The sequence below is a fragment of the Geotrypetes seraphini genome, chromosome 8 (assembly GCF_902459505.1).
Source record: "Geotrypetes seraphini chromosome 8, aGeoSer1.1, whole genome shotgun sequence".
Classification (NCBI taxonomy): Eukaryota; Metazoa; Chordata; class Amphibia; order Gymnophiona; family Dermophiidae; genus Geotrypetes; species Geotrypetes seraphini.
The window spans coordinates 25,524,636-25,541,197 of record NC_047091.1 but is presented as its reverse complement, the minus strand read 5'-3'; the positions used below and the strand labels follow the sequence as shown (position 1 = coordinate 25,541,197).

General features: G+C 45.2%; 1 protein-coding gene across 2 annotated transcripts in view; it reads left to right on the top strand.

Annotated features, from left to right (window-relative positions):
* Positions 1-16,562, top strand: part of SPOCD1 (SPOC domain containing 1) — an 83,517-nt gene that overhangs the window by 33,134 nt on the left and 33,821 nt on the right. For both annotated transcript variants that reach the window (XM_033953912.1, XM_033953913.1), the window contains 6 exons: positions 3,686-3,811; positions 6,560-6,680; positions 7,956-8,070; positions 10,829-10,964; positions 11,582-11,671; positions 14,123-14,309. In XM_033953912.1, the coding sequence (XP_033809803.1) occupies positions 3,686-3,811; positions 6,560-6,680; positions 7,956-8,070; positions 10,829-10,964; positions 11,582-11,671; positions 14,123-14,309 (775 nt within the window). The remainder of the gene's footprint in view (positions 1-3,685; positions 3,812-6,559; positions 6,681-7,955; positions 8,071-10,828; positions 10,965-11,581; positions 11,672-14,122; positions 14,310-16,562) is intronic.

Here is a 16,562-nt window from a genome sequence, read left to right as displayed (position 1 = left end):
ATTTCATGTAGGCCTCCCTTCCTGGGGTTCTTTAGGGAACGGGTCGTGCTGCAGCTGGTCCCCTCCTTTCATCCAAAGGTGGTCTCGCCATTTCATGGTGACCAGTAAGTGGTCATAGAAACATAGAAAATGACAGCAGAAAAGGGCCATAGCCCATCAAGTCTGCCCACTCCACTAACCCTCCCCCCAACTACCCTCCTAGAGATCGCATTCTGATGGCATCACCTTTACACTACCCATGTAGAGATCTGACGTGGGCATCCCACTTATTCTTAAAATCTGGCACACTGCTGGCCATGATCACCTGCACTGGGAGCTCGTTCCAATGGTCAACCACTCTTTCTGTGAAGAAAAACTTCCTAGTGTCTTGTGTAAGCGGGAGGGCTCAGAGCGGAGGCAGTTGTGCAAGTTGGATGTATGTAGGGGCCTTAGCTCTTCTTTCCAGTGGACCCAGGAGTTCCGTAAGTTGGACCATTCTTTTGTCCTCTTTGTGGGTCCTTGTAAGGGGGACAGTGCTTCCAAGGCTGCCATTGCACGATGGATCAGGGAGGCTATCATTTCAGTGTACCTTCTCCAACAGAAGCCTGTTCTGGAATTTCTCAAGGCTGCTTCCTCTCGGGGTCAAGCAGCTTCTTGAGCTGAATCCTCTCTTGTACCTCAAGTGGATATCTGTTAAGCTTCGATTTGGTCTTCTCTCCATTCCTTTGTTCAACACTACCGTGTGGATTTTCAGGCGTGTTGGGACATGGTGTTCAGTGAGCGTGTTCTTGTGAGGGCCCTTCGGAGGTCCCAACCATGATGGGTACTGCTTTGGTATGTTCTATCTGTTTCTGTGCTGGTCTGGAGGGACACTAAAGAAGGAGAAATTAGGTCTTTACCTGCTAATTTTCTTTCTTTTAGTTCCTCCAGACTGGCACAGACCCCACCCGGTCATTTTGTTCTGTATTTTCTCGAAGAGTACGTTTTTTTTTTCTGCTGGATTTGGTTGTTGCTGGTTGTTTGGGGAGTTTAAAGAGCAATGGTATTTGGTTCAGCTGATTTAGCTGGCGAACTGTGGGGCATTCTGAAAGGTTCTTGTTCTACTCAGTATCTAGCAGTGTTCCCTGGTTCAATTTCGGACTATTCATTGATCTTTTCCATGTGAGAATGGTGTTGTGTGTTCTTGTTCAGCCTAGTTGATTTCTGCTTGGCTGTTCGTAAAGACTGACTGTAAGAGGGACTACATAGCCTACTTGTACTGTGCCAGTCTCCACCTGCTGGCAGAAGAGCGTAAACCATTTGTTTCTGTGCTGGTCTTGAGGGACTAAAAGAAAGAAAATTAGCAGGTGAGGACTTAATTTCTCCTTCCAAAAGGTTGGCACCAGCTTGCTGAAAATGCTGCAAAATCACCTTGGAAGTGTCCACTCAACATCGTTTCTCGTCAGCATTCAAATATTTGGGCACCCACTTGGCTGACAGTTTCTGCATACTCAGCTGCTCATGGATTATACACCCAACACGTTCCCTGGATATCTGTAGTGGCTTGGCAATTGTTTTAGCCGATATTCGCCAATCTGCCAAAATCAGGTCACAGACATGGGTCAACAGTATTGGAAGTTAACACCGTTTGAGGCCTTCCAGACCTTGCTGCATCTTTGGTCTTGAAGGGGAGAGTGTGGTGCATTGTTTAAAAGCTAGAGCCTCAGTACCCTGGGGTTGTCGGTTCAAACCCATGCTGCTCCTTGTGACCCTGGGCAAGTCACTTGGTCCCCCCATTTCCCCAGGTACATTAGATAGATTGTGAGCTCACTGGGACAGACAGGGAAAAATGCTTGAGTACCTGAATAAACTCATATAAACCGTTCTGAGCTTTTCTGAGAGAACGATATAGAAAATTGAATTAAAAAAAAAAAATCAACCAACTCCACACTGAAAGTTTGCATACCACTTCTTCACTGTGGGGTATGATGGGAATTTGTCACTCAATGTTTGCATTATACATTTATGGATTTCCTTTGGAGTTTTCTTCTGCAGGAATAGAAACTTCATGACAGCTCAGAGTTCCACACTTGAAAATTCCACACTTTCATTAACTTGGCTCAATCAATGATCTGAAACTATGTTAAAAAAAACCCATAGCATTACGATTCTGTAAATTGGCACTTTGCAAAAATAAAATAACATTCTTTTCAACTACAGTGGCAAAATAACTCAGGATTTAGGAAGTTGGGTGGGCTGAGAACTTTCCAGCACCCCCTTGTATATTGTACAAGGTTGGGAGTTCCCTTGGTTTTGCAAGCTCATTTCACAAGGGGACAGGCTATGTTTTGGGTGGAGCATAACCTTATTCTCTCACCAGAAATTTGCAGAATGGATATGCGGTTATTGTTGAATTCCTTTGGGTAACATATTGCTTGGATTTTCAGGCTCAGCAGGATGTGTATTTTAGGGCGAGAATGCCAGTGGCTGGTTTCTCTGGTTCCCACCCAAGGGAAATACTGCTTTGGTACTTCCCACATATGCTAATCTTCTTTCCTATAGTCCCTCCAAATCAGTTCAGTACCAGCCCAGCGTGACATGTTGTGTTGGGGTAGTCTGTTATGCTTGAGATTAAGAGGACTAAGTAATCTCAGTTTTTTTCTTTACAAAGTCAATCCTCAATAACTAACAAAAAAATCTTTCAATTTACACAGCATGGTCATTTGTTGCACTTTCTTCTCTGATTGACTTGGGTTCTTGTTACTCTTACCATTTTGTTTGGTAGTTTAGTATACTCTGGACACTTGTTTTGGCATGAGAAAATTGGCTGGATGGAGACTGAGGTTTAATATCCTCTAAGTATCCTGTACAGCCTCTGTCTACAGGTATGAATATGTATACCCACATCTAAACAAGTGTGGAGATTCTAAAGGAAGGAAAATTAGCAGATAACATTTAAATTATCTCCGGCTGATATTCGGACCTTGGGAGATCGCTGGTGATACTGTAAATTCAATGCCAGTCGCCAGATAAGGCACTAGCCTTATCTGGCGACTGGTATTGAATTTACAGTCTATTTTTGGCCAGCCTAGACATAGCCAGCTAGGCCAATATCCAACAGCTAGCTGATTAAGTCTTAACAACCAAAGATAGACCATCCTTTTAGGTAGCTCTATCTGGCTGTTGAACTTTGCGAGCCGCTGAATAATGGTGGTGACTGGCTGCATCATGTGACATAACCAGTCACAGGCCATTCTGCAAAGCTGGATATTCAGCGAAAGATAACCTCCTGTCTCCAGCTGAGTATCAGCAGTGAGCCAGCTATGTGCTATTTAGCTAGCGAGGAGTCATTCCCAGTCAGCTAAATAGCACTGAATATCTAGCCCCCTGTATTCTCCTTGGCAGGTCTTTGATGTTCTGCCTATAGTTAACACATAAAGGCTGAATTTACTGGGCCCAATATTCAAAGCGATTGAATCACTTCTGACTGCTTAAGCGCCAATATTCAGTGATGCTTAACCAGACAGCGCTGCTGAATATCACCACAGCCCGCCCCTGCATTATCTGGTTAGTGCTTGAGCAGCCATGGGAGGAGCTGGGATCTAATGGGTTAGTGCTACCCATTTAGGACATGGCCTGGCATTGAGTATCCAGGGCTAAATCTGCCTGACTAAAAGTAACACACTTTTAATAAATCTAGCCCTTTGTGATCCTTCTTTACTTCTAGACTCTGGAGATAATAGAGAAGGAACAGCAGCAAACCCAGAAGAGCCAAGTCATCAAACTCACACACAAAGGGTTAATTGAGATAGAGCAAGCCCCAGATCAGGCGTTTACGCTGGAAGATTTGGCGGTGAGTGAGAGCCAGAAGTTTACCAGGTGGAATGACTTTTTCTTGTGAATTGCTGTTGCTTAGTGTTTGCTTCATGCTGAAATATTTGGCAAGGATTGAGAGTGGAATTATCTTTCTTATAGACTCAGCGCAGCTTAGTGTTTGTGTTTTGGGTCTGGCAGCTTTCTCCTTTTACAGTTTATTTGGAACCAGGAGTGGGGTGTACCATCTTGAGCATTCATACCTAACCATGGATTATTTCCTTGGTTTTATACCCTCTTTCAACTCATCTAACCCAGGGGCTGAGGCTCAAATGTTCTCAGTACAGTCCCCACTCAACTGTGAATTTAGTGCAAACAAATAATGGCAGCATACTCAAACTCATGAACATGCAAATTACTGCTGTGTAATCTGAGGCTTAGCGCTAAATGTCAACTCTGATTGGCTCAGGCATTGACTAGCCTGGCCATCTCCCTTCAGATAGTACATAAAAAAATATTCCCTGGATGGTCTAATGGCACCCAGGCCTCCCCCCTTACCCACACAAAGAGAAATGCCTCTGATAGGCTGTGCTCAGTGCATCCCAGCAGGTACCGCATGGTGTAGGGTGCCATTTTGAAGATGATGGTGCCTGGAGGCAGGACTGCGTAGACCAGGGGTGCCCACACTTTTTGGGCTTGCGAGCTACTTTTAAAATGACCAAGTCAAAATGATCTACCAACAATAAAATTTTTAAAAAAACACAACGCACACTGTACGCATAGAAAATGTTAATTATCATTCCTATTCCAGAGTTTTTCAAAGAGGTCAAAGCAGATGACTCTATGCACTATCACCTCAGTAACAACCATACAAAAATACTCCCTCCCTTTTTACTAAACCACGATAGCAGTTTTTAGAGCGCAGGGAGCTGCGCTGAATGCCCAGCGCTGCTCTCGACGCTCATAGGCTCCCTGCGCTAAAAAACTCTATTGCGGTTTAGTAAAAGGGGACCTTAGTGTAAAATATAGACAGCAGATATAAATTCAGACACATTTTGATCACTAAATTTAAAATAAAATCATTTTTCCTACCTTTGTTGTCTGGTGATTTCATGAGTCTCTGGTTGCACTTTCTTCTTCTGACTGTGCATCCAATCTTTCTTCCCTTCTTTTAGCCTATATGCTTCCTCTCCTCCAGACCTCGTTCCCTCCCCCATCTTTTCCTTTCTCTCTCCCTGCCCTTTCTTTCTCCCTGCCTGCCCTTTTTCTTTCTTTCTCCCTGCGCTCCCCCTAGCCACTACCACTGCCATAGCCATCGGGGACCAAGACTCAAACGCCACCAATAACAGGCCCCAAGCTCTCCCTGCTTCGGCCAACCAGCATTCCTCTCCCCGACGTCAATTCTGCCATCGGGAAGAGGAAGGCTGATCAGCCCAAGATCGTGATCAACCTATTGGGGGAAATGCTGCCGGGTCCTGCCTTCGCGGAAACAGAAAGTAGGCAGGACCCGGCAGGAAGAAGAACAAATGCTTCACTAACCTGTCTCTCGCATTAGCCCGTAGCGAACGCTTGCTTCAGGGCTCTCAACATGTGCGTGCCAGCTTCCCTTCTCCCCCCCCCCCCGGACATAACTTCCGGTTTCGGAGGGAAGAGAAGGGAAGCTGGCATGCACACGTTAGAGCCACGGAGCATAAGTTCGCTACGGGCTGAAATCTCCAAGCCGGTTTTTTTTTGTTTTTTTTTAAATGTTCAGCAGCGGCGGCAGCAGCAGATGACAGCTGTGCGGACCGCCCAGCTAAAAGGCCCTAGAGAGAACACTGGAGAGGAAGGCTGATCGGCCCGGTAGATCAGGACGGCAACACGAGTCTATCACGGAGCCCGGAATGGGCTCCATGATCGACTCGCGTTGCCTTCCTGAGCTACTGGTCGATCGCGATCGACGTGTTGGGCACCCCTGGTGTAGACATTGCTTCTACCTCTTTCAGGTACTAGATCAGAGGGTCATAGGGGGGGGGGAACAGTAAACTACCAGGGAATTTTTCTATGGGACTAAGGATGGGGGAGGGAGACCATTACACTACCAAGGATTTTGGTGGGTGGGAAGAGAGAGAAGAGGCCTTATTTATTTATTTAATTTGTTTTCTATCCTGTCCTCCCCTAAGAGCTCAGGACAGGTTACAGGTTGACATACATAATATACAGTTAACAGGTTACAATTTGCTATAGTTGCACTACATGTTTTTTTTCAGGTACAAGTTTTTATCCTAACTTGATACATACTAGGGATTTAACCAGTATCCATAACATACAGTTTACAGGTTAAATTAGTCATAGTTACAGTACAAGATTTTTCAGTATAAGCTTTTATCCTAACTTGGGGCCATTAGACAACCTGGAAATATTATTTATTTAATATCAGGAGGGAGACGGGGTTGGGTCAGTGACAATCTTCAGCCAGAGGCCAGACTCCAGTGATCCTTCACAAACCCTGTAATCATGAGTCATAAATGCCAACTGCTAGGCATCATCATTGCATGAAGACTATGACTCTTCTCTGCACTGAAGAGGTTGTGGTTGCTGCCTTCACAGCATCTCCAGCCCTAATCAGGTTAATGTTTGAAAAGATTGTGTCTGTGAGGCTGTCTTAATGAAAGTGGAAGAGGAGGGAAGGCTACATGCACATACACAAGACTTCTAGTGCTGTAAGAGCTCTTTTTAATGTTGTAGTGCTATGTGTGAAATAAATTGACTATTCTGTAAGCCAGTAATCACTTTTTTCTATCTGCAGGGCTCGATATTAAATGAGAGCAGAGTCTTGAGTGTAGAGGCAGAGAGCTTTTGTGCTCCTGACCCAAGTACAGTTCAACATAGGAGTCATCTGTTGGACTCTGACTGTCTCATCTGCCCTGGTAAGATATGGACCATGGAGGGAGCCTAGAATACTTGGGCTGAACATTGCATTGTTTACAGAATAGTGCAAAACTACTCTAGTAAATGAGAAGTTGGTTTTTATTGGATTTGATTAGAGGATGACTGAAATTTGGGTTCAGGTTTCAGCTAAAAATGCTTATGCATTTATAGTGTAATCCGAAACTAGAGCCCTGCCCCTGCCACTCCAAGCCTGTCCTCCTCCTAAACCAGTCTCTCCTTCAACAGAAAACCCATTCCTCTCCCCAAGATGCCCACCAGCTCTGCCCTCCACCAAGACTCTTCCTGGGCCCACCTTCTGAAAACCCTAGTGGTCTAATGCTTCTTCAGGGCAGGAGAATCTGGAGTTGTTCCTGTCCCCACTGGCTACGTTGTGAAAATGGAGGCCATGACTTCCTGTGGCACTAGCGGCACTGAATATATAGATTAAGTTAAGTGTTCTGGAAGGAAATTTGGCCTTTGATGTTCAAATATACATATGTGTTTACAGGATTGGGGTGTTGGAGAGTCATGATTGTTGAGTTTAATCAGTCTCGGATACACCATATTTTGCTGCTGTGATTTTCCTCTTTCTCACAGGATTATATGGGTATTTTTTTCATGTTCATTTTTGGGAAGGCTTTGATTTTCTCTGGATGCTTAGGGTAACATGCATCTGTAATATCTTTGTAAGCCTTTCTGTGGTTACAATCAAAGTGATTTACATATTATATACAGGTTCTTATTTTGTACCTGGGGCAATGGAGAATTCAGTCACTTGTCCAGAGCTGCAAGGAGCTGCAGTAGGAATCAAACCCAGTTCTTCTGTTTGCTTCTTAGGGTTTCCAGTTCAGTTTTTATCTGCATATTTCTATATCTCATTTGTGGCCATTTATTTCTGTAATTGGTAAGTGTCTGCTTGTGTCCTGTATATGTGATCAAGGTAAGGCGTTCTACTAATGTTTTGCTTCTATAAATGGAATTGATAACTGTCTAGTTTGTTTTATTGTACAATCTCCACCTCTTGTTAGCTCTGGATCCTTGCATGTTAGGGTGCAGACTAAGTTTGACGGACACAGAAAATGCCAGTAATGAGAGGGATGATTCAACATGCAGAGCTAGGCCCTTGCACATGACTTGTGATAAACGAGAAAGCACCTAGATTTACCCTTATTTCCAGAGCTTTTCATTTCATGTCTAAGAAAAGAGAAAAGTCTGTTCTAAATGTTGCTTCTGGATAGAGTTGTGTCTAATATACTGATCCCTTCTCTTCTCAGGGCAGATATCTCCACATATCCAACAAAAAAATAAGGGCAGGAGGAAGATGGCTGCTACTCTAAGGAAAATCTCTACGCCTGATCGAAAGAGGAAAGAAGTCTGGACCTGTGACAGGTTTGGCTCACAGTAATTTTAGGATGAGGATATTGTACTGTTTTTCATGTTTTCTGTATTCTGTCTGATGGAAAGTTTCACATCAGAAGATGAGTTGAAAACAAAAAAGAAGAAGCTGAAAAATGTACAGGATAGTTTTCATCTACCAGACCAGAACAGTCCAGAACCGACAGATTGGGCCTACTCTTGGTAGGTAGGTGTTCTGGTGTTTAGGTTCAGCGATGATCCAAGTTGTGGTACTTCGTCACAGACGCCATCAGAAATAGCCAAATAAAGTCTCCGTTGAGAGAGTTGTCACAGTTGTGGAGGTGCTTGAAGCGCCTGCTCGGATACCACTACAAAAGGCCCAGAAGCAGGTTTTGTTGTTCATCCCGTGGATTCAAGGCATCTGGGAGCATGGACAGGCCGTGGCCACATGGGAAAGACACAAAATGAGGGCTAGGCACCATTTTATCTTCTTTATTCTAAGGCATCCATCTACATTGCACCCAGATACTGGAGCACTACTCCACCTAGAGAATTGTCAGGCTGTCAGTTCTGGATGGTTTGGCTGGATTCGAGGAAAGAAAATTTGCAGGCAAGTTCATGTTCTATGTAATAGCAGCAAATGACTATGGTTTCACTAGCTCTTGTTGGCAGGACATAAGAAATAAGGTTTTCCTTACCGCTGATAGTGCTGGGGACTTATTTTTCGCGGCTGCCAACTTCTTTGCTTTACTTGCTGGGTCTGTTCAAGCCTCTTTGCTGCTGCAGGCCTCAGGGAGGAGTCTTTTTTTCTCTGTTTTTTTGCTCTACCATCTTATATGTAGCCTAAGGTGACCTTCCCCCTATCTTCGATAGGCAGGAGCAGGTTTCTGCTGGGTCTCCTGCCTTTGCAGTGAGTCCTGCTTTGCCGCCAGGGAGGGGTTTCCCCAGATTTTGTTTTAGCCTTGTACAAGGCTTATTTGAAGGCGGCCAGGGGTCCTGTTTCTTCCCCAGGGGTCTTGGGTTTTTCGGAGGTGCTTTTGCATTCCACGCCTGCCCCTGTTCAGCCCCCTTCAACGTTGGCCCAGAACCTGTGTGACCCCCCCTCCCCCCCGGTCTTCGTCCAAGCGGCTGTGGGTCTCAAGGATTTTTTCTTTGGGGATGTGTTTTCTCCTGATGAGGACTTGGACTCCTTGTTGGACCCCCAAAATTCCCTCGGTGGGGATGGATGCCACTGGCGTGTGTTTTTCGGAGCCGCCAGCTGGCGAGGATGTGTCGGTGGTGCACATTTTCCAGCGGGAAGAGCTCCAGGAACTTATTCTTCAGGATTCATTGGTATAGTAGTAGTAGTAATAGTTTTGCGTTTTGAGGAAGATGCAAAGGAGCCCCTGTGTTTTGGGGAATCCGTTCAGCCTCCCGTTCTTTTCCTATGCATCAGGATATACAGGACATAGTGCTTGCGCATTGGAAGGTGTCAGACAAGCCTTTTCATTTTTCGTGATCCATGTCTCGGCTGTATCCTATCCCTGATGGGGATAGGGATACCTTGAAGTCTCCTGTGGCTGATATGGTGGTCTTGGCTCTAACGTGTCAGCATACGGTGCCAGTTGAGGGAGAGGGTTGTGTTGAGGCCTGTCCCTTCCTTTCTTCCAAAGGTAGTTTCTCCTTTTCATGTCAATCAGTCTGTGGTCCTCCCGATCCTAGGTAGTCAGACAGGTTCTTCTGAGCAGAAACAGTTGCGCAAATTGGATGTTGGTCGGGTGCTTCACATCTAATTGCGGAGGACTCAGGAGATCAGATCATCTTTTTGTCCTTCTAGCAGTTCCTCGTAGGAGGGATGGCGCTTCCAAGGCTACCATTGCACGCTGGATCAAGGAGACAATTGCTTCTGCTTATTTTCTTAAAAAAAAAAAAAAAAAAGACTTCTGGAATTTTCCACGGGATCAGGCAGCTTCTGTTCTGGAATTTTCCACTCGGGGTCAGGCAGCTTCTGTTCTGGAATTTTCCACTTGGGGTCAGGCAGCTTCCTGGGCTGAGTCTTTGCTGGTGCCTCCAGTGGATATTTGTACGGCAGTGGTCTGGTCTTCTTTACATTCCTTTGTCAGACACTACCGTGTGGATGTTCTGGTGCGTCGGGACGCAGTGTTTGGTGAGTGTGTTCTGGTGTCGGCTTTCAGGGGTCCCACCCATGATGGGGACTGCTTTGGTACGTCCTGGAGAGTTGCTAAAGAAGGAGAAATTAGGTTCTTACCTGCTAATTTACTTTCTTTTAGTCTCACCAGACCAGCATAGGACCCCACCCTGTCTTGCTGTGTTCTTACATGCAGATTTTCATTTTTCGGTCAGTTTCTAGTATTTTTCTAGGGCCGGGGAGATTAAGAGCTGTGGTTGTGGCTTGGCTGGCGTAACTGGTGAGCTGTGGGGACCTTTGCTATTTGCATTTGTTCCTTTGCATTTTCCAACAGCATTCCTGTTTATATTTGTTGATACTCCTGTTCAGAGTCCTGTTTGTTTTCTATATATAATTCTTAGTTCTGCTTGGCTATTCGGCAGACTGAGGTAATTAGGGAGGGGTCACATGATATGTACAGTTCCAAAGTTTTACATGCTGGTCATGATGAGATATATACCTATGCTGGTCTGGAGAGGCTAAAAGAAAGTAAATTATCAGGTAAGAACCTAAGAACCTAATCTTTCATTGTGTTTCTATTTTATCCTTCTCCTGTTCCTCTTTTGGCATCTACTGGAAGGCTGTTCCATTTAGGAAATACATTTATTCATTTGTTTATTTTAGAGCTGCTCCCCGGACAAACATCCAACAAAAGCAGCAGATGGCAGCACTCTGGGAAGGCTTCATCCAGATGTTCAGCATTAAAAAGTTTGGGGTGAAAGCATATCTTGTTTCAGGCTGTGTCAATCTCCTCTGTCAGGTACTGCACTCTTTTTTCACCCCCTCTGGAAAAGATTGTTTCATGTTTCTTGTTTCTCCAAGGTTGGAAGGAGCAGATTTCATTGAGTGTTCTCTGATAGTACAGAGCCAAAACCACATTTGAGTATTTAGATAAAAGATCTTTCTGGTGTAAGTCTTTCTCTGGGTTTTCAGAAAGAGAACTGTGCACTTTCATTATTTTATTTATAATATTATGCTACAGTGATGCCTTAAATTTTTGATTTAAATTGCTTCTGGTTCACATTTGGGGAATAAGATGGCAATGCAATTGTAAAATAGAACAAGGCAAGGAACCAAAGGATATCTGGAAATTGTATGCTTAATTTTGTGGCCTTATGGTATAACGTTTTTATACAAGTAACGCTGGCGGTCTAGAATTCTGTTAAGCAGGTAGATTCTAATTGGCATTGCAGAGGTCGCGCTCTATCCCCATACCCAAACAGATAGAGCTAGTGCTGTGAAGTACATGAAAAGACAAAAATATGGCCACAGTATCAGCATTAAAATGGTTAATGACATAAAGTTAGGACCATCATTCCCACATATTAAGAATATTGGAGCTGTTTGTTTCAGCATGCTCTGTGTGCTTCTCTGCAGGCTTTGCCAAAGGTGATTGAGTCCCGGGGCTGTATTCTTCCTGAAGCTGTCTGGGAGTATGTGGATCACATCTGGCCAGCTGAATCCAAGGTATCTCATATTCTGAGCTTTGCCATTTCTCATGTGTAATGGAACAGCACACATCCTTTCTATCATGAAGATCATGGACATTTTTCCAAAACCTCTTTACTCAGGGGAGGGTTATTTGAGTGGGCAGACTTGTTGGGCCGTAGGCCCTTTTTTGCCGTCATATTCTATGTTTCTATGTTTCTATTGATATTTGATATGTGTCATGGTGGCAGCCTTGCGTGATATAAAGGATAAACTGTATGTCCATGAGGGCCAAGTGTCAAATTTCCTCGAATAATAATAAGCTTTTAATGATTTTAACAGGAGTTGCCATCCAACAAATAACATATAATTGGAAAGACTATAGAGGATAAATTACTGTTTTGGGTGGAATTCGGTGTGTCACGTGTATGAAATGGAGAAAACATTAGTGGTTAGAAAAGGATATTTTAAGAAATTTAAAGATGTGTGGGGACCATTAATAAATTACTATAATAAATAATTGTATTTATATCCCCATTTAGTATGTATATGGTGGGTGGTTGGGTGGGTTTTATGTAAAATTGTGTTAGGTAATTAAAAATATATTTGGAGAGGGAGGGATGGGAGGTAATTTATATTATGAGATGATTGTAGAATTTCAAGTGAAAATGTATATTATGATTTGATTTATTGTACACTTGTTTGAATATTTTAAAATGAGTAAAGAAGTATTAAAAAAAAAAGGATAAACTTATATAGGGCGTCTTAGTTAGAAAATGAATGTTTGGACTAGAGAATGACATGGGGACAAATTTGTCCTTGTCCCTGCAGGATCTATCTCCATCCCCGCTCTGTCCCTGTCTCTGCCCCACCCCTGCAAGCCCTGCCCTCATCTGCACAAGCCTTGAACACATATGATTTTAAAGTATTCAAGGCTTGTGCAAATGAGGACAGAGCTTGAAGGGATGGGAAAGGGACAGAACTTGCGGGGACAGCACAGGGATGCAGATAGATCCCGGAGGGATAAGGACAAATTTGTTCCCATGTCATTCTCTAGTTTGGAGGAAGTGATGTCAGAGCCCTTTATAGCAGCCTGATTCTCTGTGTAGCTCTGGTGTAATTTGGCAGTAAATCCCACCATCCATGGCTCATTTTAAGGATATTAACAGTGCAGTAAATTCTAACACCACGGACATCAAGTCCATGGCACTTAAGCAGCACTCAGTCAACTTGGCAGATTTTACTTACACAAAGCTGCATTTGGAGGAGCGCAAGCTGTTCAACATGGTGCCGAGTCCAGGATCCCTGACTAGGACTTCCTGTTTGGAGAAAGATTCATCGAACTTTGCCTTGCCTGATGGTCAGTTAGATCCCAGTGGGGAGCTGCGAGATTAGATGCTGGAAATTAAGAATGACCTCAAAGCGATGGGAGCTGACCTTTCAGAATTGGGAACTGATCTCCACTGCAAGATAGTGGAGTTAGGCCATAGGGTGGCTGAGACAGAATCAAGAATTGAGCATTTGGAGGTTTTTATCACAATGGAACATTACATGCACGAATCACGAGATGCAATGTTCTAAATGACAGATAAACTAGAGAATCTGGAAAACAGGAGTCGATGTTACAATTTGCACTTTCGAGGGGTTCCCGAAGGCCTGGACTGTGTCAATGCAGAAGCAGTGTTCCAAAAATTAGTAAACGCTCTTTTTTTGGAGGCGGATTCTACTGTGGATCTGAACACAATTAAGCTGGAGAGTCACACTGTTGGGAAAGCCGCATGCTAATCTGCCAAAAGACACCATGGCTTGTTTTTACAATTTTATGCTAAAGAAAGTTGTTCTAAACATGAGTGCTTGATAAGATTACTTGGGATACAGAAACCCCAAATTCTATAATATCCATGTAAAGCAGGGGTCTCAAAGTCCAGGGCCGCAATCCAGTTGGGTTTTTAGTATTTCCCCAATGAATATGCATGAGATCTATATGCATGCACTGCTTTCAATGCATATTCATTGAGGAAATCCTGAAAACCTGACTGGATTGCGGCCCTCATGGAGGGACTTTGAGATCCCTGATCTAAAGTTAGGTGCCTACATAGGTGCGCCTAGCAGATGTAGGTGCCTTAATTAATAGGCTTAATCAGCACCGATAATTGGCATTTAACACCTCATAATTGCAGTCAATTGGACTTAATTAAAAGTTAGGCTATTCGTTAAGACTGATTGTAAGAGGGACTGCACAGCCCACTTGTATTGAAGCCAAAAGTTAGTATCTCAGTCTCCACCTGCTGGCAGAGGAGCGTAAACCCATCCGTTTCTGTGCTGGTCTGGAGGGACTAAAAGAAAGAAAATTAGCAGGTAAGGACCTAATTTCATCTTATTGTCTGGTCGCTATGTCTGGAAGGCAAAGGTTTGTACTTTCCTGTGTCTGTCTCATTTGCGCCTTTTTACACTGTCACTTCTTCATGTTTTGCTCCTATGATCATGCAGGCTATGGGCTTGATCCGGTTCAACAGCACCAGTAGCAGGGATTCCCAGGCATACACCATGTTATACTCATACTTGAACAGCAAGCAGCGATATGGTGCTGTAAACAACAGTAGGATGGAGGTATACATTATACCTCTACCAGCATTCCAGCCAGTTCCATCTAAACTGCGCTCACTAGGGGGTCCAGGTATGTACACTTTATTTCTAGTATCCAATCTATTTTTTTCTCTTTAGAATTGCACTCATAGCTGTCTCTGTGAGCAGTAATGAGTCTCTCTTCAGGCCTTACAGTTCACTTCTTAGATTGAAAATTCATTTTCAATGAAAATGTCTTATGAAAATCCCATCTGCACACCCAGTACAAGTTCAGAATACTCACATTATTTGTGTCTGCCTTGAAGCAGGTACAAAATATGTTTAGAGGTATGAAAATGCAATTTCATGTGTTCTTTCTCTTTGCAGTCTGTCCCTATTTCCTGTACTGGTAAAGGTACACATCCTGTATTTTCACTCACAGATAAGAATAATAATTAAAGTCTCTTTTCTTTAGCACTCTCCAGACCAGTAGAGGTTAACTTTACGAATGGGTATATATCTAATCATGACCAGCAGGTGGAGACTGAAAACAAAACTTTGGGACAGTATATACTATCCTCCCTTCTCTATTTCCCTCAGTCTTCTTTCAGTCTCCAGCAGGTGTTGAGTGATCTGTACCCATCTCTCTTGGTAGGGCTGTTGGAATTTGTTTAGGGGTTTATTGTCCCTGTTTTTGGCCGGACGGAGCTTGGTCGGGCCCTGTTTGGGGGTCCGTCCGACCTCGGGGGTGTCAAACCCGGCGGGTCACGAGCGGGGTCCCTCCCCCCACTTCCTCCACCTCCCCACATTTTTTTAGAGGAGCCTCAGCAGTAAGCCTTGCCCCCTAAATCAAGCAAGGCATATTGCTTCGAGAGCCTGTGGAGTCTGTTCTGTAAAAAAAAAAAAAAAAAAAAATCCTGAGGTAGTGCTGGTCTGAAGGGTTGTTTCCCTTTAAGAAAACTGTATTTTACTGTATTTTTTCATGTAACCAGCATTTTTTTATAGCTAGGTCGCGTCTGGAGCAATTGTGCCCTTCTCCGGGGGAGTAGGCCACAATTTTAGTCCAGCCGCGAGGCACTCGCGGCCGGCCTGAACTCGGCGGTTTGGGTCGGTGAGGTGGTGGAGCTCCGTCGGCAGCGGCTGCAGGCGCCCAGAGCTCCCCGCCGATGGTGCCTCGCGAGTCGGCTTGGAGCAGTGGGGAAGCCCGGTCTTCCACAACCGCCCACGGAGGGATTCCCCGAAGGATTCCCTCTCAGCTGATTTTTTGACAGCTGATGCCGACTTGCCTGTCTTAGCGGCTGGGACTGTTCAGTCTTCTCAGCCGCTACAGGCCATGGAGGGAGCATTTTTGGCGGGAACTTCGCCATTTTCTTTGTCTGGCCCCTCCATTTTGTCTGCAACCTCAGGTGACCTTCCCCCTGTATGGCGAACACAGGGGCAGGTTTCAGCATGGACCCCTGCTGGGGCAGGGAGTCCCTGGGGACCCCCAGGGGTTTTTTGCCCCCAATTTATTTTCTTTCTTTGTGCGGACTTTTGGGGGTCCCACGTGCGCCTGGGGGGTTTCGGGGGGGGTTTCCCTCCGCGCCCCCTATGGCTTTGCCTCCCTCTTTTCGTTTGGCGTCCCCTCTTCCTCCTCCCTCATCCAAGCGCCCGCGGGGGGGCTTGGATTGCGAATTGGTGGGCGGAGGAGCGTGTTGGCCTGGTTGAGGACCTGGCTGCTTTGGCGGGCTTCCAGGATCCTCTAGAGGGGACGCCTGTTGGCAGCGGGGCGGCGGGTTTCCCGTCTTCCAGAGCAGATGCGTCCGTGGTGCGCTTTTTTATTCAGAGGGATGAGCTTTTAGACCTGTGTAGCAGGTCTCCTTGGTGCTGCATTTTTGCAGTGGCGCCGCCGGAGACCCCGCGTATGGGGGCCCCTCTGCTTCAGGGGGTCTGTCCTGGTTCCCGCTCTTTTCCTGTGCGTCAGGATTTGCGGGATTTTGTGTTGGCGCAGTGGCCTATGGGCGCAGTTTCGTTTGGTGTGCGCCTTGGCTCTTGGGTATCCCGTCCCGGAGGGAGGTAGGGCTACCTTAATTTCGCCAATGGGGAACGCGGTGGTCTCGGCACTTCCTAAGCGGCATACCGTGCCTGTTATGGACGGTTCTGCTCTTAGGGTCTCGGAGGCGCGTGCGTTAGAGACTCTTCTTAAGTGTGATTTTGATGTCTCTGCCTTTGGGGTCCAGGCGGCTGTTTGTGGGGAGCTAGTCGCTCGCGCCGTGTTTCGGTGGGCTGAGCGTGTCCTGGATCGGGAGTCTGATGACTGGTCTCTAGTGGATCAGGAGGTAGCGAAGATTGCGATGGCTGCCTCGTTCCTCTCAGATGCTCTTTA